The 25,657-nt window shown below is 37.6% G+C and overlaps 3 protein-coding genes and 1 pseudogene across 8 annotated transcripts in view; all 4 read right to left on the bottom strand.

Annotated features, from left to right (window-relative positions):
* ap1m2 (adaptor related protein complex 1 subunit mu 2) overlaps positions 1-25,657 on the bottom strand; it is a 223,707-nt gene that overhangs the window by 101,599 nt on the left and 96,451 nt on the right. The window lies entirely within an intron of this gene.
* On the bottom strand, positions 3,603-8,224 carry LOC310736765 (forkhead box protein D1 pseudogene; annotated as a pseudogene). Its single transcript has one exon. The product of its transcript is annotated as a forkhead box protein D1 pseudogene (transcript).
* zglp1 (zinc finger GATA like protein 1) lies at positions 10,860-15,310 on the bottom strand. 5 transcript variants are annotated; one of them, XM_083523132.1, is made up of 6 exons: positions 15,181-15,310; positions 14,735-14,790; positions 13,058-14,261; positions 12,755-12,864; positions 11,890-11,980; positions 10,860-11,269 (listed from the first exon to the last, which is right to left on the bottom strand). In XM_083523132.1, exons 3-6 carry the CDS (start codon positions 14,242-14,244, stop codon positions 11,137-11,139), a joined length of 1,521 nt encoding a protein of 506 aa, XP_083379258.1. In that variant the 5' UTR covers positions 14,245-14,261; positions 14,735-14,790; positions 15,181-15,310; the 3' UTR covers positions 10,860-11,136. The 5 variants fall into 5 exon arrangements, with proteins under 5 accessions (XP_083379258.1, XP_083379259.1, XP_083379260.1 ...); XM_083523133.1 differs by having other exon boundaries at positions 15,214-15,301; XM_083523134.1 differs by lacking the exon at positions 15,181-15,310 and adding an exon at positions 14,503-14,563 and having other exon boundaries at positions 14,735-14,893.
* Positions 15,552-19,450, bottom strand: fdx2 (ferredoxin 2). The gene is made up of 5 exons (XM_083523646.1): positions 19,239-19,450; positions 17,743-17,797; positions 17,473-17,579; positions 17,144-17,231; positions 15,552-16,800 (listed from the first exon to the last, which is right to left on the bottom strand). The coding sequence occupies exons 1-5, from the start codon at positions 19,411-19,413 to the stop codon at positions 16,644-16,646; spliced, it is 582 nt and encodes a 193-aa protein (XP_083379772.1). The 5' UTR covers positions 19,414-19,450; the 3' UTR covers positions 15,552-16,643.

The following is a 25,657-nucleotide window of genomic DNA, read 5'->3' as shown; positions in this document are numbered from 1 at the left end:
GTATAGTATAGTAAAGTATTCTATTGTATAATTTGTATTTGTAGAAACCCTAGTAAAGTGAACAAAAAACTCAAAATGGTCTGTAAAATCGGATACAAAGAGACAAAGATAAAGAAAAAAAACACAGATATACAGAGCGAGAGATACAGAGAGAGAGAGAGAGAGAGAGAGAAGAGAGAGAGAGAGAGAGAGAGAGAGAGAGAGAGAGAGAGAGAGAGAGAGAGAGAGAGAGAGAGAGAGAGAGAAACTGTAGAAAAAAGTAGTACAGCTTATAATTAAGTCTTAATATAGTTTGGCCACAAACAAAATTATGAAGCAGTATAAAAGCACAGCAAAGTCTGAAAAACAGACGGATATAGAGCTCATAAATAGCCAATGTATTTGTTTGTACAAATAAAATAAAAAATTATTAAAAATCCTAACAAGATAACCCTATTTAAACAAATCAAGAAAGCAATGATCACTTATTTACCTCAGCCTTCACTCTGATCCTAACCAGTCATTACTTATCATTATCATTCAGCTGGCTTGTGTGACTTCATGTGACCATGTTGGTGTGATTCATTAACTACTACCCATGGCTGTGCAGTGCTCAAACTAGCTTAGCATTCTGTGTTCATCTTGGGCTTGTCAGCATAACAGCATGTTGGCAGAAAAGTGCACGTTATTGAAGTCAATCCTCAGCTGTAACACTTCTGTCAAACCCATTTAGACTTACTGCAAATCATGCTGGCATTACGATTGTACAAGCTGCAGGCCAGGTTTATGTGGAACTTTATGGGAAACCTATCCACATAATGACTTTATAGAGAATGCATAACCATCAGATAACACATTTGGACAAATTCAGGAGCGTTGAAATAATATATAAGGAAAAATCTCTTTACAAAAATACCTGTTCAAAAATTTGTCTTATGATGTGACCTTTCAGGATGCACAAAAAAACAACTATATTCCAAAGCAGAATATGTTGTTTTTGAGCCTATCGAAATCTCTAAAGGTGTTGATTAATTTTCTGTGAAAATATGCAGTTCAGACAGAAGTGACAGATGCAAGAAAATAATAATAATAATAAAAAAAAAAAGCATCACTTCAATAGATTTTTGTTTGTAGAATAACAGTTTGTGCGGGGACTCGCATAGCGGGCGTTAAACATAACCCTTGTTTTTCATTTGTTTTGGTTTGCTTCGCTTTCTGTAATCGAGATGTTTTTAATTACCATTTTTCAGAGCCTCCAGTGTCAGTACTCAAAAGTAAAAATGCAACTTTATGTGAGGGTAAGGGTGCGCCTACTCTTTTCTTTTACGTATTGTTTCACAGACATTCCACATCATTAAGAGTTATAACAAATGGATAGAAAATATGATGTGGTTATTTTTTTTCATACAAACATGTAATCATGGACAGATTACGAAATAATGTGAGTAATAAAACACTTCAATTAGAATATTGCACCTCAAAATATTCTCCTAAAATACTCTATATGACACAATAAAGTTTATTAAAGTTAATAATAAGTTTAATAAAAAACACCTTTGTGAAAACAGTTTTGACTTATAATACCAATATATAGATTTAAAAATATTTGTTCGATTATATACATTCCTGAAGAAATATTTTATGGTTCTGAGGATTTGTTTTGCATTGTGGAAATAATTTGACTCCCAGACCGAGATCGGACATTTGGGTGGTTAATGTCTGCATGAAACAACTCATCTCACTTTGCATCTCACAAGCCGTTTAATAAACTGGCAACTCTGTGTATACTTATGTATTATTAAATGCTTATGTATGCTATGAAGTCGTTCTGTAACCTTGAAATAAACCATAGGCATTTTCTTTCCACATCGGCTCTGTGGAAGCATCTTGGGCTACATTTGTATTGGGGCTGTTAGGAGCGAACGTTCACAGATGTGGCAGAACAAACAGAAGAAGGAGGGAAAAATGAAAAACAGGATGGAATGCTTGTTCAACATGATCAGGACAGCCTCGAGGGCAAGCTCTGATGAGTTGAGAAATAGCTAGAGAGCTGCATCGTGTCTGAGGGTAGTAGCGAAGACTCAAAATGATTAGAAATAAATCGACCTTGTCATAATGGATATGGGAACTGTGCTGCTTCTCTGCAAGTTGAATTAAAAAGGAATGGAAAATATGAATAAAATTTGTCCCAAAGTAAAAAAAAAAAAACTGTGTGTAAACTGTTTCAGAAAATGTGTAAACCAAGATCACCAATGATATTTAAAAATGACAGCATTTTCTTTGGTCTTTTGGATAAAATCTCTATCAATAGCATGCAATAGCAAATGCTAACAGTAATATGTTCAGCCTAGCAAATTTAGAGAGAGGTTTCAAGTTCTAACCACTCTTGCACATGGAAAAAAGTATTGGGACAACTGACTTTTCCAGTCGTATGTGGTTGCCACAAAATTGGAGAGACACAATTGTATTGAGTATCTCGGGATGCTGTGGACTTAAATTTTGCCTTCATTAAAACTACAAAACCCAAACCTGTTCCAGAATGACAATGCTCCTGTGCACATAGTGAGCTCCATTAAGATATGCTTAAAGTGGAGTGGAAGATCTTGAGTGACCTGTTATAATGCTCTGACTCATTTGAATACCTTTAGGATGAATTGAAATGCTGACTTCACCCGAGGCCTCCTCAACTTTATCAGTACCTGGCTTTACTAACACCCTTGTGGCTGAATGAGCACAAATCTCCACAAACACACTCATAAATCTAGTGGAACATCTAAAGAGTGGAGGATATTATAACAGCAAATGGGGACTATATGTGGAATGGCAACCTACACACAAATCTATATAGCGTATATAGTGTATCTCAATGTGTGGCACATTAACCCATGTTGTATTTTTTTTTTCTGAAAACCAACTGTTCATTAAAATGAATATTATGTTTAAAAGGTAAAAGATATTATTGAGGAAAATTATGATTATTGCTGGCTTTTTCACTTTATCCTGAAAAAATTTCTATGATTTTTCAACATTGATTTAAGTAAAAGTGCTGTGATTTAGAATCTAGTAACCCTAAAAAGCATATTTCTATTTCTTAAAAAATACTAAATTATGTTCTATGCAAAATCTCTGTAATTATATAAATTATATTTGTATATATTATCAACAAATTAACTGGCAGTGATTAATTGTGATGTCTATTGTGTTTATTTTTTTAAATGACCTTGTCTATAGGGTCTTGTACACCCTTAATCTCGAATATTCAGATCATTCAAAGAACAAAAGCGGGATTTTACTGATACTGTACTCTTGTAAAACAAACATCAGAAACTACAACAACAGAATAAATCATATTTCATTCATCTCAGTAAATCTCATGCAAGTCTTCAACTTTTCCACAGCTGGACTTTCGTGCCTGCAGAAGGCTACAAAAATTAGTTAGACAGGGTTTGTGTTCATATGCATATAAACGAAAAAATGATGCAAATGCTCGAAAATGTGAATGAGGGTGTGTGTGTGTGTGTGTGTGTGTGTGTGTGTGTGTGAGAGAGAGAGAGAGAGAGAGAGAGAGAGAGAGAGAGAGAGAGAGAGAGAGAGAGAGAGATGGAAAACTCCTTTTGGCCAAATATAAAGAACACTGTTTATTTTGTCAGGTGCAAACTGACCCCAATGCTTCTGCACGCAAAAACACAAATCCATGCGCAAATCCATCAAACGTTTCCCACTGAGACATGCAATCAACACAGAGCAGCTCTGAATAGTGGTGTTTTTTTTTCCCCCAATAATAGGTTTGGGATTTCGATTAAGAAACGAGTATGGAATGAAACAATCCATGCAAGCGAGTGTTTATTTTCCATTAAATATCCTCCAAAACATTCATCTGGAGATGGTCAGAATCTTCTTTGGAAATCTTTCCCAGTCCCACATGTTCAGTAAGGCATAGAATTTGATCATCCAAACACTTTCAAATGTACAGCAAATGTAAAAAAAAAAAAAAAAAAAAAAAAAAAAAAAAAAAAGGGAAACATGAGGATCCTCTTCTAGACACGAAAACACATGATTGCACTTATATATATATATATGTATGTGATAAAGCCACGGAAGTCAATCAAGGAGCTTTGCGAATGTGTTACTCTTTTAGTATTTTGTGAATGATGGCTAACACCAACATTTTTTTCCTGCATTCACCCAAGGTCATTCTTTACAGAAAATATATCATATATGATCACATGATCATAGTATATGTCTTTCACAGGGGATACGTGTGGAATGTGTGCTCATATGGTTGTCAGGAGGTTATGCTATATTCTGAGGTTGGACATGTGAATAATGTTCTATATGTAATAAAATAAAAATACATCGAAGATGAAACAAAACTAAAAACCACATGATCTCCATGGTAAAAAGTAAAAGTAGGGAATACGGTGCTATGTGGATAAAAATCCTATTCCCTACATCTGAATGAATCACATATCAAATAAATTCACATGACCTTCACAGCATGTGAAAAAATAAATTGTGAAAATGACTGGATGATGTAAGCGAATCATGTTGGGGGGGTGAGGGGTGAGGGGGGCCACACATAAAAATTAATCCCATGTAGAAAATAAAATCACATGCACCACATGGGAAACTGCATGAGACATAACATTGTCTAGAAATGTCCACATCAATCATAAATCATGTAAATTTGATGCCACTTTCCTTCCATCGTTGTGGCTTTAAAGCTGTAGCTATTAAACTCAGCTTCCTTTCCGTTTATACTTTTGTACTTGAAAGATTAATAAGGTTTTCACTGGGCCATAGATTTACAATCACCCCATTCATATTGCATAACCTAGCTTATTTTACATTTAATTTGGCTCAAAAACAAGGCAGAATTTAGCACAGTGCCTTATTAAATAGCTGTGGATTAAATTTAAGATGCCTAATAAACACCAAAATATAAAACATTTAATTACCATTACCACCTTGAACACTTAACCTGGATTAAATTCTGTGTAAATTTTTGGATTTTACTTTATAGCTCTTTAAATCTTAAAAATATCAGCCGGGTCGTCCAATTCAACTCAGCCGAAATCCATGTTATTGTTAATATTATGTAATAGTTTTTAAATAATTATGTAGTCAAAATCAATCTATAATAGTATTAGCCATAAAGTGTAAGCAAGTGGAAAAAATATTACTTAAACAAATATTTGTTCACTGCATTGTACAACCTTTAAACCATAACTGCGTTCTATTTAATATACATTTTAATCTGCATTTGCATTTCCTCTTGCAGGAAAAAAATCGGAATAATGCAAGAAATGTAAATCTGTAATAACCTGCAATATAAAATATATAAGAATATATCTAATCTTGCTAAAATGCTTGTGTTGAAGTGATGAAGATAATAATAATAATAATAATAATAATAATAATAATAATAATAATAATAATAATAATGATTATGAAGATGAACAAAAACAATCACCATGGAAAGCTGTGATGTGACAAACAAAAAAAAGATTTTCACTGAATGTTTTTAAAGATCTCACATGTCCTTTTAAGTTATAAACTAATATAATAACAATAAAATTAATAATAATAATAGTTATAATAATAATAATTATTATTATTATTATTATAAAAGATGAAACTGTAGGCTAGTACTTTATTTCAAAATGGAAAAACACTCATGGGTCAAAATACTCACAGAAAAAAACTGAAATAATAATAAATGTGTGAATGTCAACAAAAAATAAACAAAAGAAAAATAAAACATGCTTAAAACTAGAACTTTATCAAATAAAGCAATCATCTGATACTACTCTGTTTATTTCGCAAAATGGTATTTGTGTTTGTTTGTTTTTTCCCCCTGGATCCAAATACAACAAATTCGAACAAAAATGTAGTTTTTACACGACACTGTTGATGATAATTTTTATTGTTTAAACAATTACCATGACTTTTTTCGAATAGTTTCACACGTGTTGGTTTTATTATTGTTGTTTCTCATTATAACAGTAAAGTTGTTTTGGGGTGTAATGTTGTTTTTTGCGTGTGTGTCTTTATTTGAGCTATATATATTTCAGAGAATATTTTATATATTTTTCTTTATCAAAATGCATTACACTGAATCGCTGGAAAAGTTTGATATCTAGTATAAGTCTCATATAATCAGATTGATAAGCGTTCATCATTTCATATTCGGTCTGATGCAAAAGTCTAAATGCAAAAAGAAAAATTAAAAAAAGTTAAAGAATGAAAACTGTACAGTCCATGATAAATGATAGCACGCTCCTGGTAGTTGTTTTTATTATTGTTGTTCTCTAGTGTCGGATCATTTCATACAATTTTTCTATATTTAGAAAATATTTACATAGAAAACTTTCCCACAGATGTCGGGTTTATTAATGCAATTGTTTGGTCAAGTCCTCAGATGACACCAATGATGTTTGGAGAATCATACTTGCTGTTGCATTATTCTAAAATGTGTTGCGTGTCGCGTCACTGAATCGCTGTAAAAGTTTGCTGGTGAACGCGTTGTTGTTCAGAGCGTGGAGTTTGTGATATTCCTGCTGAAGTGTATAAAATCCTGGCGGAAGAGCGGCCGGAGGTGCGAGCTGCGCGCAGGGGAAAGGAGTGCGGGAGGAGTCGAGCGGGAGAGAGCGTGATGGATGCGGGAGGTAGCCTTTGAGGAGAGTGGAAAGTGCAGGTAAAAGGCTGCCGGCCGGTAAGCCAGGACCAGGAGGAGGAGGATGAGGGTGAGGAGGGTGAGGAGGATGAGATGGTGAACGCTCGAGGTAGAGATCCAAAGCCGGGACCGGTAAAACCGAAGCATAAGATCCGAGCTGGAATCCCGGAAGCGGCGTTTCCAGCTCCTTGGTGAAGCAGCGGTGCCTCTTGAAGCGCTTCCTGCGCCGCAGGAAACTACCGTTCTCAAACATATCTGAGGACATGGGGTCCAGCGTCCAGTAGTTGCCTTTTCCGGGATTTCCGGGCTCACGTGGCATTTTCACGAAGCAGTCATTGAGCGACAGGTTGTGCCGGATGGAGTTCTGCCATGCCGGGAACTTCTCGCGGTAGTAGGCGAAGCGGCGGCTGATGAACTCGCAGATCTCGCTGAGGGTCAGCCGCTTGCGGGGGCTCTGCAGGATGGCCATGGTGATGAGCGCGATGTAGGAGTACGGCGGCTTCACGCACGCGACACCCGACGCGTCGCTGTGGATCGAAGCGTCACCTGGATCCTTCACCTTGAGCCTAAACTCACTCCTGGACGTCTGAACTTCTTGAGCATCTTTATCCTGCTCTCCAACAACGTCGATGTCGGGCTCCTCCATGGAGCTTTGATCCAGAATCATTATCCCGCAATAAACGAGGAAACACTTTCAGATCTGGATCCACACACTCACATCCGAGCGGCGGTAATGATCTTATCAATGTACAAAGAAAAAAATGAAATAACTAAAATAAACACGCCTTGCTTTACAGTAATTGCCATCGAAGAAAGAGTGCGCTCCGGACGCGTCATTCATGCTTCACAAAAGATAAATGTTTGTTTTGATTGGAATAAAAATCGCAAGAGGAGGGGCATTAACTTTTAGTCCTGTAGGTGAAAGCTTAGAGAAAGAAAGGAAAAACATCCTTAAGAGTTTTTCCCTCTTGTAACTCTATCCATTAGTAGATGAGAGGGAGGTGATGTCATTTTTTTTTTCAGGAGAGACCAGACTTCAAACAAAAAATAGGCCCCATCAACACACTCCACTGGTTTAAAAACAAATCTCATATATTAAATATTGGGGAAAAGTAGTTTTTGTTATATATCTTTTTTCTTATTAAACTTACAAAACCTCAAGATGAACTTAAATGTGCTTTAAAATGTCTGACCCAAAATAAGGGAAGAATCAGTAAAGCACAGTCCCTGCTATAATAAAGCATATTAAAATAAAAGACAAAACTTGTATTAATATTTTTTCATGTTCCACACAATCTGAACATAGAGCCATACTAATAAAATCATGACAGCCCATTTATCAGTAAGTAACGAGATAAAGAGAATAATAAAGAGAATTTCTCTTTATTGTAAATATCAGTGCACAATCATGCTGGATGATTAAAACGTCTCCCTGAGGTCTTTAGCCTTCTTATATATAAGAAATCACAAATAAAAATAATTGATTGGCCAGAATGACATGTAAAAGGCACTCATCAACTTAGCAGTTTGCTTGTGTTCTGCTCAGTGATACTCATTTCACCTCACCTAAACCAAACGTTCTGTTCTGTCATTTTGATTTGAACCATTTCTGTACAGTTTTATAAAATGATTTTATTGGCAAAGGTGTGAGATAAAATAACATTGATCTAATTGTTTTATTATATATATATATATATATATATATTCCTGAGTTTGTCCGTCCGTCTATGTGAACTGACTTAACAAAAATCAGGTTTGAAAAATAGAGAATTTACAGGCCGATATAAAGGACCAAAGGTCAAAAGACCTTTTAACAAGGTTTGAGGCTCCTGTTTGTGCTTCTGAGTGTGTGTAAATTTACACACAATAAGACTAACTAATGTAAACCAAATTGCCTTTATATTACTTGTAATCACTTCACTTTTCTATACACTTTCTTGTCCAGAGTAAAAGAAGTCTAAATGAAATAAAAACCTAGTTCATTAGGACAGGTACATGAGAACATTTTCTTGCAACCATTAGATTTATATCATTGTGGTGTGAGAGATGCATTTTGCAGGTGATCAGCAATGGGCGATTGATGGGTCACTGACGCTAGTTTGGGTCCCCCTTGCTTTAACAAAATTGAACAAAAGAAGGGTCATGCGTTAATATAAATGTGATACACCAGAACAGGGAAAAGCTACTACTTTACTCTCTGGAGACATGGGATTTTGGCCACTTTTAGAAAATAGAAAGACACTTCCACCTAGTGTTGATATTGTGTACACATTGCTAAATAAGGAGGCAGGATTTCACCTCTGTTCTGATGCAGTTCAACCAATTTGATAATGTATTATATAAGTAGGCTACAAAACAGTAGTGAAATAATTTGTTGTGAGTTGGTAGATCTTCAGGTTTGTATTTTCTAATCTGTTTGATCTTTTTTTAGTTGATCTATATTTACATTTAACTCAGCAACTGGCCCAATCACATTACTGTAGAGTGTATTGTCTTCCTATAACAGCACACCACAAGTGTTTTATTTTGTTATTAGCAAACTGCTGTCCTTAATGCCCTTACTTTATAAAGTAAATGGCCAAAGGTTTGTGACCATCACACTCATTCGTGGCCTTCCCCAAACTGTTAAATGCACATAATATACATAGCATGTCTGTGAATCAGCCCATGACCCACACTACCATGCCATGACCATTCTTTCATTAATGAATGGGTATATACACACATCCTTACTCAAATTTTCAAGTGAAAGCCAGTACAAAGGAATGGAAGTTATTATAACAGCAAAGGGAGACTAAATCTGGAATGTGATGTTTAAAAAGTTTAAAATCTATCGAGCAAACGCAAACGTTTGGACATGTGTAGTTTTGTTCATGCTTTCAAAGGAACTGATGGCTGAACAGTGTTTTATGCAGCTAATATTATACACATACGCACAAATATATACACAATATGAAATACTTTGACATGAAAGGTAAACAGTGCCAATTCTTAGATATTGAGTGGTTCAAAGTAGTAGCATGTTCAATTATCTACAATTGTATATTATTCACTCTTTATGTACTTGAAATGTGGCCTTCCGTCCTATACACAATGGCAAAAAGTAAATTACAAGGAAAATAAAAAGAAATCAATATCTCCAAAATAGCTGCTTTCAGTCTAAGGCCATGCTTTCAGGTTTAGTTTTAAGTTTACTGGAAAAAAATTGTTTAATTCGCGACACATGAGGAAAAGATTTCCTGCTCCAAAGTAATGTAGCTCCTTGCTGAGAGAAATAGTAATACCCTTCAAGGCTGGGAACAAGGATAATAAGATGATCCAGCAAGTTTTCCACTGCTTTAACGCACAGTAAATCTTTACACTTCATCTGGTCCATATTCAGCTGTATGGCTCTAATAAAAAACTGAAGTCAGATTATGAGAGAAGTAAACTGATGGAAATGAGATTAGGCTGGATTGAGACGTGTGTGTTTATTTTAGATCCTTTGGATCCATGTCCAGTTTGAGCATATTTGGTAATGTTTTTTTAAATTTTAGATTATGGTTAGATGGAAATTATATGTGGTATCTGTGTCGCTTACAATTTTCTAATGTGTTCAAAGGTTTTGAAGTTGCACATAAGTTTTCTGTGGGTCTATTGTTCAATTTATAAAATGGGCTGGGGGCCCAAATGCAATTAGCCAGGGTTCATCGGTGGCTTTAATTCACATTGGTAATTTTTTTTAAATTATGCACACCCTGTTTTGAAATAAAACTAATGATTTCAACCCATCACGTGGCAGCACAAAATTCTTAACTGCTATTTTTGGTGGTTGGTCATTCAACATATACCCAGTGCTACATCACAATTTAATTTTCAACCAAATCCAAACAAGCTTCCAGAAAATCTTATGTAAAAATGCATCACAGGCAGCAAAAAAACAAAACAACAATCAAAGAAGAGATTGTAAAGACAGCAGCAATATTCATGCTTTTAAGGCCTAAATAGGCTACAAACCAATTACACACCACAGCAAACACTAGAGACAAGGTGCAAAATCTAACCATTTTTACAGACACCACTTTCCCACAATGTTTACATGTTGAATAATAAATTATAAAGGAGCTTGGGACAGTAAACTGTTTTGTTTGGAGGCAGTAACAATTAGTAAGACTGAAAGTTCTATCGCTCAATCAAAAATAATAATAATAATAATAATAATAATAATAATAATAATAATAAATAATAATAATAAATAAAAATAAATTGTAACACAGTGACAAATATATGGAAGTATTAACAATATTAAGAACTATTCCAGCAAGAGCTTTGACAAACACACAGACACTAAAGAAACTTTATATATTACTTTCCTCATTGTTGTAAAGCTGAAAAATGCCATGCTTCATATTATTATTCTAAAACAAACTAATTTCCCAAAAGAAAATTGATGAGATGGTTCTAGAATGTATGGAAGCAGGAATGTACAACACCGGTTCATCCTACCATCCGGCCCGTTTGCTTTGCGAGGCGGGTTGGAGGAGATCTCCACATTTCAAACACTTGGAGTTGGAGCTGGCTTCCTTCCGGGGAATGTTCCAACACTGCAGACAGCGCACACGGTACTTCTTATACCTGTCACATTCAAACCAGGATTCCCAAATCATAACAACAGAAGTGAGGAATATTCAATATTTTTTTTTTTATTACGCTAAAATATAAATCGAACTGAACTCATGCTGGATTTAAGCAGCTCTATCAATCACCACTTATAATTTAAACCTGTTTTTGAGTGAGCAATAGAACTTGAGTGACCAATTGTTTTCTAACAAAACATTTCATATTACTCCAGTATTTTCAAACCTTCTTCACACTAAATTAATCCAGAAACGAAATATAGTAAGGGCAGAATTTTCCATTCAGAAATTGTGAAGAATTTTTACACTTTAAAAATCACAATACAATTAAAACATACTCAGAAGAAAGCTCCACCAACCCACTTCTGGATATGATACCCCAATTGAATGAATGAATAGGGCCACATTTCATTCATAGATATATCGGACTCTTCTCAATTTTAAATCAAAGAGTCAATTTTGCACTCAGTGTTCCAACCACATCCTCAAACTCCTAAAACTGGATGAATGCTTTTTAGCCACCCTTTTAAAGTGCCCGATTATAAATCAATCGGCCAATAAAATTGTATATGCCCTCAATATACAGTACACTGGTAATCGGAGTCTTAGCAATCTCACCTGATTCCACAAGCGTTGCAGAGTGGTGTACCATCTTCTGCGTCTCGCCATAAGGGAGTCTTCCTCGTGCAGCAAGATGCACATATCTTCTCTAAAAAACAAGAATCACATTAGTAGGAGAGACATTTCATCAACCAAAATCATCCATATTACATAGTCATGCTCCATGTTTAATGACCCTTTATATATAAATATATTATCGCCGTTCGAGGGAGGGATTTATTAGGCAGCAGGAGAACATTTTGTTCTCAAAGTTGAAGTGTTAGAAGCAGGAAAAATGGGCAAGCGTAAGGATTTGAGAGTGTTTGACGAGGGCCAAATTGTGATGTCTAGACGACTGTCAAAACATTTTCAAAACTGCAGCTCTTGTGGGCTGTTCCTGGTCTGCAGTGGTCAGTATCTATTAAAATGGTCCAAGGAAGGAACAATGGTAAACCGGCAACAGTGTCATGGGCGCCTGAGGCGCATTGAAGAACGTGGAAAGCGAAGGCTGGCCCGTGTGCGCTGATCCAACAGACGAGCTCCTGTAGCTCAAATTGTTGAAGACGTTAATGCTGTTAATGTTCGATGGGTCAGAACTGTTTTGGCAGCAAAATGGGGAACACCACAACATTAGGCAGGTGTCATAATGTTATGCCTGATCGGTGTATATCTTCTTTCGGCTGCTGCTGTTAGAGGTCATAGCAGTGGATTATCAATCTCCATATTACTTGGTCCTCTACATCTACCACTTTAAAACCAACCATCTGCATGTCATCCCTCTCCACATTCATATACTTCCTCCTTGGCCCTCCTCTAGTCTTACTTGTCACAGATAATATAAATGTGTATATGAACATAATCACACATTCACACCGCTACTTACCGCACTGGCTGGCTGAGTCACACTCTTCTTCTGAGCTGCTGGTTCTCTGGGAATTCTGTAAGGATCGGGGCCTACAGCTTCTGCTCCTCCTGCCACGCCTGGACAGCTTACTACAGGACACACCATTAACATTAACAGCAGGGACACAATGCAAAATATACAAATGTGATTTACAATTACACAAATTAAAAATTCATATAAATCCTCAAAATTACTTCTTGTAATTGCATGAATTTGTGAATGCACCATAACCCTATTAAAACTTAAACCCTATAAATTTATTAATTTTGATCCAATGCTTGCCTGTAGTTGGAGGTGATAAGAAGGCGGCACTGGTCTGTGCTGTGATCTAGCTCTGTATGCATGCTGAACGTGACTCCCTGAAGCCCTGGATCTTGTAAATCAGGGCTGCGTACAGGGTGAGACTGCTTCCTAGGTGTCCTCCTTCGGTTACCATATAGGAGCTGGGAGGAGATTACTGAAGGAGTCTTTTCGTTCTCCTGGAGTATAGGATCCTCTAGGTTATTGTTCAAATCTGTTTTTGAAAGTGGTGCTTCTAACATAATTGCTTTTTCACACACTGCATCGTCACAGTCATTAAAAAATAAGCACGAGTCTTCATATTTTTCAGCAACCAAAGATGATGTAAAGTCAACAGAGCTTATTTCATGACTTTGGGGAGCCTCAGAAATGGACGAGACATTCGCCATTTCATTCAAATCCCCACCACTCTCTGTGGTGTGTTCACAAATTTCCACTTTTTTGGTCAAGTCAAGGGGTAGCACTGGTGTTTCAACAAGGATACTGTGATCCATCATTTCTTCACTCATAACTGTGCTGGAAAATAAACTTTCCTCTGTGGTCTTGGAAATATGCTCTGCGAGATCCTCTTCAATGGTTGCTGCAACTTCACCATTCTCAGTGACGCTCGCAATTGTCAGGTGGCCATTTGGATCAATTTTATTTGGAACAGAGCAGCAAACAGACTCTATGGCACACTCCATTGCATTAGCTCCTCTGGCCATTATAGAAGTGGAAACAGCTGAAGGAAATGAGGACCATTCTTGTGCAGTATCTCCATCTTCAGATGTAGCGTCTACTTTCATTTGGTGGGTGTGCGAGTCCTCTTCCTCTCCATGTGTTCCATCAGAGTGGAGCAGCCTCTCGCACTGGAGGTTTATGAGACTCATGACCTCCCATGGACTACTGCTTAACATAGAGAAAGTTCCTGTGACAGTTCTAACCTCTGGATCTTTTTGCATCAAGCTAGTTGAGTGTGAAACAATAGTCTCTTTTGTGCCATCATGGAGTTTTTCTGCATCTAGACTGTGCCGTTTTGGTGGTGTAACAAGCCTGGTGGCTTCCTGAAGAAGATACAAGATAGAAGATTGAGTCTTGCAAAGGTCTTCAGGATCCATGTTCTTGCTGGTACTTTCTGCAGTTCTGGGGCAGTTTCTGAGATCAGCTGGAGTGTTACCTTCTGAACTCATGCTTCGTTGACGATTTTCTGAGATAAACAGAATACACTTAACGGTTATGTCAATAGAATTCATGTCCATTATTGGAATGCATGTTCACCCATCAGTACATTTTCCATAAGCACTGTAGAGTTCTAAAATTTTAATGAGAACGTTTTGGCCTAAATATTGAGTAACACAGCTGTTCCAGTTAAAACTATTGAAGTCTTCTTGTGAAAACTATAAATTATTTACATATATACACTTATTTGTACCTGTCAACAAATTTACCTTATAGTCTTACATTATTGAAAGCTGAAAAGGGGTTGGTTTTAAGCATGTTTTACTAAACCTAGAACAGAAATAAAAATAAAATTTAAAATTTCAATGATTGTGGAACAAAAGTTTAAGATTTACCACACGAGTGATCATTAGGATTTTTGACTTTTTGTTAAGGAAACATAAAACTCCTGTCTGTTTTAATGATAGTTATGGTATGAGGTTTATACACATTTACACTTACTTGTAGGCTGTATATAAGTCTTATGAACTAAACTGTTGCTCAGCTGGAGGTTTACACTGTGGTCAAATAATAACAAAGTAAATCAATCCATCCATCCATATATATAGATTCTGAATTATCTGAGGCGACACCCCACGCACAGGTGGGTGCGCGCGCGCCAGCATTTACCGCACCAGGTGTGACTTTGTCCAATATAAAGTACTACAAAGACAAACCCACCAAACAAATTCAATTCAATCTTTACAACTTTCTTACGTGTATACACAAATTAAAATCTATACAATAAATCTGACACCGTGAACACTGGTGATCCTTTCATCCTATCTCCAAGCACAATCAATTGAGTTTCTCTCATTACTGCAATTACTGTCGCTAAAATCTCTCCAAACTGCTTTCCATCTAAAGTTATTTAGCAAACATAACCCTGGTGAGAGTCCACATCTTACCTGGGGAAAAAATACCTTTTTTTCCTTACTTACACCTTACTTTTATATACAAGCGCCGTTTCCCCTATACATTTATCTTTTTAGACGCTCGGGCGCGTCACGTGAGAGGAGCGTGTCACGTGACCATCAGGTGTCCAGGTGTTGCTAGTTGGAAATTTACTTCATTAAAATCGCACTTGCATTTTAATGTAATTAATTCATTAAATGTCATCGTGTGTGCTAAAGGAATTAGAGCTGAAATTACATCTTAGTTGTGAATTTTATTTAATTAGGTAATACAGGCTTAATTAATAGATAGCAAACATGCTAGCCGACCTCGCTGTGTCTCTCTCTCTATATATATAGATATATAAATAACGTCAACAATGACAGCTTTATGGTCTGATTTATTCTGTTTAATGTGCACATTTATATGGAACTTGCTTTATTAGACAGTTTGGTGTTTTTAGCTGTTACTCTAGTCAAAGTAAAGTGCACAAAGACAAAGGACACAAAGTATGGCTTCCATTTGAAGAGACCACAATGTCTCCAAAAATAAAAAAATAAAAACCAAACAAAAAAACTCCAACTTATTTAAACATTTTGAGATTTATGATTTATTTTAATTCGTTTGACAAACGTGTAATGTAACGCAAAGCCATTTACAAGCCAGCCACTGTCATTGAAGGTTTGTGGGTTTAGTTGTTTTAGGTCACAGTGAGATTTTATTTCTTTAAGCAAAAAAATTATGTATATTCGTAGTTTAAAACGTGTAAATGGGTACACGATGGCTCACATACTGCCATCAGTGGACGCTGAATACTCCTGCCATGTTTAGAGAATTTAATTTTAGTTCAAAAATATCGTCAGGTCTTAACTAAATTACACACACAGCTGTAAATCCTGTTAATCATTCTGAAAACCAGCTTTAGAAAAATTGTGTTCTTTCGGAAGGCAGAAATATCACTAACCAACACTTCAATTTCCTCCTTTATCCTCTGAAAGATCTAAATTAATCATACTGTGAAAAAAAAAAAAAACATCCTAAAAAGAAAATGACAATGCCATAATGCATTTCACTGTTACACACTCACATAAGAATATATACAAAAAAATTGTGCGCATGTCTGATGTGCGTAAAGCAAAATGTCACCTTCACTACCTTTGGAAATTTTTGAATACTACAACAGAACTCCAGAACTCGGAGGTGCTTCTAAGACGTTCCGTCCAGGTGTTCAACCATCTAACTTAACAGATTCAAAAGGCATTTTTACGTTTCTGATCAAAGGCTTTTTTTTGATCCAGATGTTGTGCGCTTCGGAAACACTATTCAAAGTGTGCGGATTATTAGGACACACTTGAAAACGGAAATATCTGACTGATGTTTTCACCAGTGTTCTTTAGTCCTTTAAACACAAGCTTCTCAGTCATCTTGAGAAAAGATGTCACCCATTGTTTGCACGTTCGGGACTTTAACCCTTTAATCAATGAGGTTTGGGGATGTGGCCGTCAACGTAGAAGTTCCGCGTGACCTTGGGTAGCGTCAGCTCAATGCCATCCAGCTCGGGGGTCAAAATGATCTGGCAACCAAGACGAGAGTTCTCCTGCAGCAATGGGGCCATATCAAGCATGTCGTCCTCCCTTTAAAGGTTAAAGATATTACGAATATGAAAGATGAATAAGACATGCATATAAATTGATGGTCTAAACTCATAGTTAAAGAGAAGCATTTCTACAAATAATATCAAAAAAATTAAATAAAGGAATAGTCTATTAAACATAATAATAAAATTAAACTGCCTAGAGTCAAACTCTGTAAAACCCATAATCATCTTTATGATTCACTTGATAAAAAGGGTAAACGCAGGTACAAGTTGCAGGAGATATATATATATATATATATATATATATATATATATATATATATATATATATATATATATATATATATATTACTATATGTTTACAATGTACTAAGCATTACCTTTCTTCAGGCTCAGGCAGCTTGTCATAGTATACATAATTTACATAAACGTGACACGTGGAGCAAGCCAACGATGCCTCGCAGGCCCCTGAAATAACAGGAGAATGAGTTCATGATTTTTTTTATTAACTTTGACATTCCAGGCAGCTCTGTTGTAAACGGAAACAAAATGGTCTTAATTTTTTATTCATATCGAACATAAGCAACATTTGCTCGCTTTGCATGAAGTAAGACCTACAGCTCCAATTTATTTTGCTCGCTTTGATACGGATTTATAATGTGTCATGCCAGTACGAAATACAAAGCAATGAAAATGTTATCAAGTTCACCTTCAAGTTCGATGCCATGTCTGTGCGCTAAATACAAAACATTGTCTCCCACTTTTGCCTTCACCGGTATCCTCTGTCCAGACCGGTCAATAAACACCACATTAATGCTGCAGCAGAAAGCTTTAGTTGAGTAAAATATGAACTTATAATTCGAGTATAATTTAACATGACAGAAATTGCACTAATACCACTAAATAAATAAATGTTAGAATGTGGACAAAATAATACAGATCATTTAAGTTACTATAGGAAATATTCCACAGGACGTACACATCTTCATCTGGATCTTCTACAGTCGAACTGCCCTCCTCCCCCTGGTGCCGATCTGAAACAATAAACCACAATGATAAACTTAGAAAATCAGAGCTTTTACAGTGGTGTGAAAAAGTGTCCTGATTTCTTATTTTTTTGCATGTTTGTCACACTTTAATGTTTCATATTCGTCAAACTAATTTACATATTAGTAAAAGATAACAAGTGAACACAACATGCAGTTTTTTAAATTAAAAGGTTTTTATCATTGAGGGAAAACACAATCCAAAAATACTTGGCCCTGTGTGAAAAATTGTCTGCCCCTGTTAAAACTGTGGCTTATTACACCCGAGTTCAATTTGTCGAGCCAGACTCTTTGCACTTTTGCACTTTTTTACACCACTGTATATCTACAAAATGCAATTCTTTAAATTGCTAATTAAGTGCTTGCAGAAGATTGTTTTCCTGTCTTAACCAATTATGACAGTTCCTTTTCCAAATGTTATATAAAAAAGCTTGGGGAAAAAGCTCACACTGTGATACATATTGTGATTGTCAGAAGCCATGTTGATAAGGTGATGTGATGTACAAAACAGGTTGTATTATGAATGTATCCATGACAATACGTCTCAACCAGGGCATGAGGAACTGGTCTCTACTGGGGGAAAAAAGGGTTTGTTATGCTCATTTGCAATTCCTTTTTCCTGCTGACATTAAAATCCAAGTTCAGGGCCAAAAAAGATTGGGTTGAACCGCTTCAAGTGCGAAGAGAGACCTTGTGCAGACTACAATGAATGAGTTTAAGTAGCTTATGAACATATTCACAAGTGTCAAAAAAATATTAGAAACTAGATTAAAATATTAGAAGCTAGGTACATTAGAAGCATAACGGATGCTGTAGCTGTGAAGCAGAAGTTCCATGTCCTCATCTATGGTCATAAGTGACTAAAACCATTACAGAAGAACTAGCGGTGAAGAATGACTTGTCTGCAGATATACTTGGTTTACTCTGAAACACAGGGTCAAAAGCTTTAAGTGAAGTGGTTTGGGCATTGTAGAAAGACCTATTGATTGGAAAGGAGATGTCTGGACAGACATGGACACACTGAAGAAATGACATTTCTCCATGTTTGAGAATATTTGGGGATTCCAAAGAAGGAATTGAAAGTGTGGCTGGGAATTGAGATGTCTGGATTGACCTTCTCAATCGTTTGCTGCTACGAGCACACCAGAAAGAGCAGCAAACAAATACATTTAATCGAAATGAATGGGTAGAAAGACGGATGAACAGATCGACGGGCGGCAGTAGATATCGCAATAACGATACACACGGAGATATTGCACAACCCTATTAACACTATTAACCCACTATTAACAACTTGTGCAAAACATTCAAGTAAGATGAAAAAAGCGACAGTGAAAATAACAGGGATTAGCACGCGCGTGCGTGCACCTCGTTCGTGTTTACCAATGATTTATAAAGCCTATGAAGCACACCAGTTCATCTCACTCACTTATGGAAGTCTGTAACTCTCTGCTCGGCGCTGAAAAACGGCGATCTGTCTTTGCTATCGTGGCGCCGTTGCAGAGATTTAACCGGTTAAACGGACAAACACGGCACTGCGGTGCAACTTTGGCCAATCTTAAAGAGAGTCCGACGCTCGACCGGACTGCAGCGGCGGCCGCCATGACAGTTTGGTCACGTGGGTCCTCTTCTTCTTCGCTGGGAGTTTTAGCGAGTTGAAGGTGTTTGTCACCGCCTAGTGGACAACTGTGACATCAGTCGTTACACGGAGTAGCCAAGGATTGTTTGTTTGTTTGTTTGTTTGTTTGTTTGTTTGTTTGTTTGTTTGTTTTAAACCCTTAAGCTGTTCTATTGAAAAGCCTTTAATAAGCCGAAAGACAGCTTTAATACAAGCTTTAATACAAGCTTTAAAACAATTAAAGCTCCTCTTTAAATGTATTACATTTACTTTCATTACTTTCATAACGATTATTTAAATAAAACCATTATGAGCATTTGCCAGTTTGTGTTTGTTTAAAGAGGTTACTATTAATTTTACATTTTCTGTTTGTAAACTAAATTTATTTAACAGTGAAATAACTTTTCCAGGTAACTTAAGTGATCCACTGCACATATTTAACTTCTGTGTTCATTAATTATACAAAATCCCCAAAAATGTGAATAAAAAAGTAAAAAATAATCTCCTTTCTTTCTTTCTTTCTTTCTTCCTTTCTTTCTTCCTTTAAGACCTTAGACTTTCTTTCTATTAGACGCTATTTAATCTATTTATTTTAATTTAATTAAAATTCAATTCAATCACACATCTATCCTAAATCTACTTTAAATTAATATTTAAATATTAAATTGTTCATTACCCACCTGAAATATTTATAAATTTACCTTGTATTCTCAGTACTTGGAATACACTATTTCTGGAAAATAAAGAACACACAAAACAAAAACAAACAAAAAAAACCCCTCGGTATTAATACCTGACATGAAAATGAATGTACTTTTGTAATTCGGCCACTAGGTAGAGCCACTAGCACAAAAAAGGTCCTACTAAACTGTCATACGACGAAAAAGAAAAGAGTTTGACCATTTAAATAAGCAAGAATACCTAAACTCTTTTAACCATCTCCTGTACACTTTTATTAAAAGTTACAAATGTTTTTATTTGTTTGCTTGCACAAATGTTTGTGACATAACATTCCTACATGCTTTTTGAACATCCTATTTACACATTTAGTCCCCATTTGCTTTTATAATACCCTTCAGTGTTCTGTGAAGATGTTTTCCTAGGGTTTGGAGTGCTCTTGTAGAGATTTGTGCTAATTCAGCCACAAGGGTGTTAGTAAAGCCAGGTGCTTATTGGATGCGGTAGGTGAGGCAGATGTAGGTGAGGTGAGGAGGCCTGGAGTGCAGTCAGTGTTCCAATCACATTAGGGTTGAGGTCAGAGCTCAATGGTAGGCCACTCAAGGTCTTGCACTCCAAGTAATTTAAAGCTTATCTTTATTGATCTAGCTTTGTGAACAGAGGTACTGTCATGCTAAAACAGGTTTGGGCCTCCTAGTTTAAGTGAAGAAAAACATTAACACCACATCCAATACAATGCTATGCAATTGTGTACCTCCAACTTTGTGGTAACAGTTTGGGGAAGAACCACATATAACAGGAAAGGGCAGGTGTCCTAATACTTTTGTCTACATAGTGCATCTCTGTAACTATTTATCTATCTACAAAAGAGAATTATAAACATCAGCAGCAAAATTATTTTGAATAAAGTGCAGATGTGAGTGAAAAATCAGGCTGTGATATGGGTGTTGTGTGGACTGGTCTCTTACCAGAGTTTTGCTGTTTATGGACCTCAATGGCCTGTAGGTAAAAGCTCCTCCTCATTCTCTCTGTGTTGAATTTCAGGGAGCGAAAGTGCTTCCCAGAAGAGTGCAAAAAAAGTAGAAGAGTAAATTCTTCAGATGCCTGAGGTCTTTCAATGTCTACCTGGCCTTGGTCCAGCATCACTTGCTGTAGATGGACTGGAGGTCAGGGAGCTAGACTGATTGCACCAACATCTAGAGAACCTGTCCTGCTTGGTGCTAGGCTGATGTTTCCTCTCAGGGTGCTTTTCATGGTGCAGGTGTAAAAGATCTTTAGAAACTTAAAGGGCAGTTTAATGTCGTTAGTTTTAATGGTTAATGTGTGGTCTAAAAATGTTCCCATAAAATTCTGAATGTATCTGTAAACGTTGTTTATATATGAGTCTTAAAGGCCTTTTGTGTGTGTGTGTGTGTGTGTGTGTGTGTGTGTGTGTGTGTGTGTGTGTGTGTGTGTGTGTGTGTGTGTGTGATTTTTATCACAGAGTTTCTTAGCTGTTTAGACTAAACAGCTAGGGTTTTTTTCCCACTCTACTGAGAAGACTCATGAAGGGGAGCAGATTAGAAGAAAGCAGTCACATCTGTGATAGAGGCCTTTGTTTCACTGACTGATGATTATTGCTCTGAGGCAAAGAATAGTACTACATATATTCCTGTCCAGTGCATTCACAAATATTACTGTTCCTGTTGGTTATATTTATATCTGCACATGATTATTACAATTCATTACAATTTACCTTCCAATTCCAAGAGCATAGAAACTGAAACCCTACTTAGATTCACACTTCTTTTCACCACAGTGACTTTTTTAAAGTGTCAGTGGTATATCACATTGGTAGACTGTTTAAGCAAAAGTAAATCTGCTTTTCTGCAAACAGTAGTTCATGCGTGCAGTTTAAATAAAAAGAAAAAAAAACATAGTGGAAAAAGAATCAATATTAGATTTAGATCCAGAATTCTCAGATGGTGCGAATTAAGTTTGTGTAATCTTGTGACGTGAAATAGTGTCAGCTGTATTTTGTTGGTTGTTCAGGGAACTGTTAAATGCTTACTACTCTACTATTATTTTATACATAGTAAAATGAGCAGCATTGACTTAACACTGAAAGTGTTCATTTTAATATTACATAAGCTTGTCTCTAGGTTACGTATGTAACCCTAGTTCACTGAGGGAACAAGGCCCTGCGTCAACAATTTTGTGAGTGCTTCCATGTTGTCCATGCTCTGAATCACTTGTGTAATCCGGCCAACAGAGAGATGCAATGTCACCGGCGGGGTGACGTCATGACCAGGAAGCATAAAACGCACATGCGGTGGAGCCGACGCTAGCTTCTGAAAGTAGAAGGAATGCAGGAAATGTGGCTTGAAGATGCAGCATCTCATTCCCTCAGGGGACTAGAATTACATACATAACCTAAAGACTTTCCCTTTCAGGAACTCGAGCTGTGTCAACAACGCTATGGGAACGAGTGTCCAATCACGCCACACTGACCAGTCCCTGCCTAGTGTGTATGGGCACAGCTAAAGTGCAGGACAGAGAAGCCGGGATTGGCTCCAAAGTCAAGGTTATAGAACCTGACAAAGGTCAGTGGGGTGGAACAGCCCACAGCGCTGTAAATGTCCTGGACACCCTGAAAGGTTACGTGTCCGCTATCGCGGCTTATTGTGCTCCACTTGCTAAGCAGTTGCTGGGTAACACTCTTTAGTGACATGTTTCCTGCGTGGCACCCAGAGGCTGAGGCCCGGGACATGATCCAGAGTGCCTGTGTGGGACTTGGCTTTTGTGTTGGAGGCTCTGTCAAAGCACCCCTTCGAGCCATTAGCTGTGGTGGCCCTTAGGTTTCTGTCAGTTAAGACTGCCTTTCTTTTGGCTATATCCTTCCTGAAGATGGTCAGGGACCACAGGCTCTTTCTGTGGCCCCGTCCATCCTAGAGTTCACTCCTGGCACGGCACAGTGCCTTTCTTTACCCCAGTCCGATGTACCTAAGATGCCCTCTGTTCCCCCATGACCTGTCGTGCTGCAGGCATTCTATCCTCCTCCTTTTTAAGCCCCGGACCAGGAGAAGTTAAACCGACTGTGTCCAGTGCTCGGCATATGTCCACACTCGCTAGAGGTCGCTAGAGGTCGCTGTGCCTTGAAGCACGAAAATGGCAGGTTTAAAGGCTGACCTCCTGTTGGCGCTGAAGAGGGATGGGCACCGTATAATGAGATGTACACCGCCCCCCTTGACCTAAGACCCCCTGATGTCAGGGTCTCTGCACCGAAGCCAGCTTGCTGGGGATGATGGCCCTTAGGTTCGCCAGCTTCTTAGGCTTGGGATTAGAGCGTCGCCTGGCCAGAGGGGTCCGAGTTCTCTTTTTGGGCTTCTTTGTGACCAGTAACTCCGGGCTGGGCCTGCGCCCACCGAGCAGCCCCCTGGGAGCGCTGGGCGAGGAAGTGCCTCCTGGCTCCTGCAGCAGGTCAGCCTGGTATGCCTGCAACAAAGCGATAGTGTGAAGGCATCCAGCAGCCTGACCCACTGCCACGTAAGTCTTGCCCACCAAAGTCGAAGTCGATCGCAACAGCTTGGTGGGCAGAGCCGGTGCCTTGTAGGATAAGGTTGTACTTGGGAAGAGATAGCCAGCCAGCATCTCTTCAACCTGAGGCATCACCGCATAACTCTTCTCTTTCATCCCCACTATGTTTGCATACCGCAAAATATGTGGGGTGAAGAGGCGGGCAAAATATGGCAAAAGGCAGGCCCCGGCATTGAGGTAGTACTGTAGGGCACAAAAAGCGTTCTTCCACGCTGCTTCTGCTTATCATCTGGCCAAGCCAATTCAAAATTGGACACAGCATGAGTTACTACCTCTAGGAGCAACTCATACACCAAAGGCAGGGAGGAGTCCGTGGGCTCTCTAGTCTCCATACTCTCCCCCTCCTCAGAGGAAGAAAGGCAGAGCACAGGGCTGCCTCTACTGGGGGAAGAAACTGCCAAACCGCGTACTTCCGAACCAGAGAGCAAGAGCTGGACCTGGCAGGTTAGGCGGGTAAAAGGGACAAGCCCGTCTCCAGGCCCTCTGCCAGATCCGCCTTTGAGCCCCATGACATCTTACGCCACCCTGCCTCAGCAACATCGCGGCCAGAGCCGCGATAGAGAACACCCTCCTCAAAAAGCAATCTCATTAAATCTTCATTTGTGTTCCAAAATTTGTACTGCACATAGAATAATACACTATATAAGATCACAGACTTGCCATTTTAGCTTCTTTGCTTGCAAGCAAAAACCTGGCTGCTCAAACAAGATCAGGTGAGGAAAGCAAGCATTTACCTGTTTCACCGATTTCAATGATGAGTGGGATTTATTATGATGATTCATGTATGAAATGTGAACCAAAACAAGCAAATTAGGTCAGAACTTTCCCAGGGTAGCTTTCATGGTGTGGAGGTTAGTACATGCTTAAGGTAAATGAGCAACCCAGCTTCAGGGTTGTACAATGTTGGCAGATCTTTAAGATTTTTTTTTATTATTTTATTAACATGAAAGTGTTGATGATGATTGATTTCTGCATCTGCAACATGAAAAGAAACCATGAATCCTTTTTTTATTGTAAGTCTTGTCACAAAACAGTTTTTATAGAAAACTGAATGTAGATTTAGAATTATAATAAGCATATAGCGTATATATAATAAGCCAAAGTGACAGGAGCAAAGAATTACACTACAGTAGCATACAATAAAGTCAAACAATAAACTAGACATATCTTGTGAGTTCCAGGATGAGCAAATGATAGTCTTTAGCAGTTCAAATTCAAACATACATGTGAACAAATTTTGTTAGGGGTTTTCTTTAGAGGTCCATGAAGCATAGATGGGGGGCTTAGTGATAGTGTTTTTGTACAGGGGTTAAAAATCACAATCTATTATTCTATTAAACATGAGGTCTTTTTTAATGCAGCTACAGCCACTAAATTTATACGTCTAGTAACTACACTATTTGAACAAAAGTATTGAGAAACCTGACTTTTCCAGCCATATGTAGTTCTTTCCCAAACCTTTTCTATAGATTTGGAGACCCAAACCTGTTCCAGCATGGTAATGCCCCTGGGCACAATGCCAGCTCCATGAATAATTGTTTGCATGGGTTGCTACTGGAACATCTTGAGTCCCTGTAGTGCTCTGACCTCAACATTATAGAACACATTTGGGATAAATTGGAATGCTGACTGCACACAGAAGAGTGGAGATTTTTAGACCAGTAAATGGGACTAAATGTGGAATGGGATACTCAGAAAGCAAAAAAACAAACCATATGATCAGGTGTCCACAAACATTTCTCCATATAGTGCAATTTCTCTAACTGAAACTTCCCCTTCATAGTTTGAAAACATTAGTGACATCATCATTAAATATTGCAATATACGTACACACTAAAATTATATTTTAATACTATAGAAATTAAACATGGATATACTTTATAGTGGTCAATGTGCAGCTCGTATCAAAATTTCTTCTTCTTTCGGCTTCTCCCATTAGGGGTCGCCACAGCGGATCATCTGTCTCCATACCCCCG

This window comes from Silurus aristotelis (assembly GCF_946808225.1).
Source record: "Silurus aristotelis genome assembly, chromosome: 2".
Classification (NCBI taxonomy): Eukaryota; Metazoa; Chordata; class Actinopteri; order Siluriformes; family Siluridae; genus Silurus; species Silurus aristotelis.
The sequence above is the reverse complement of the archived record's forward strand: the minus strand, read 5'-3'. Positions and strand labels throughout refer to the sequence as shown.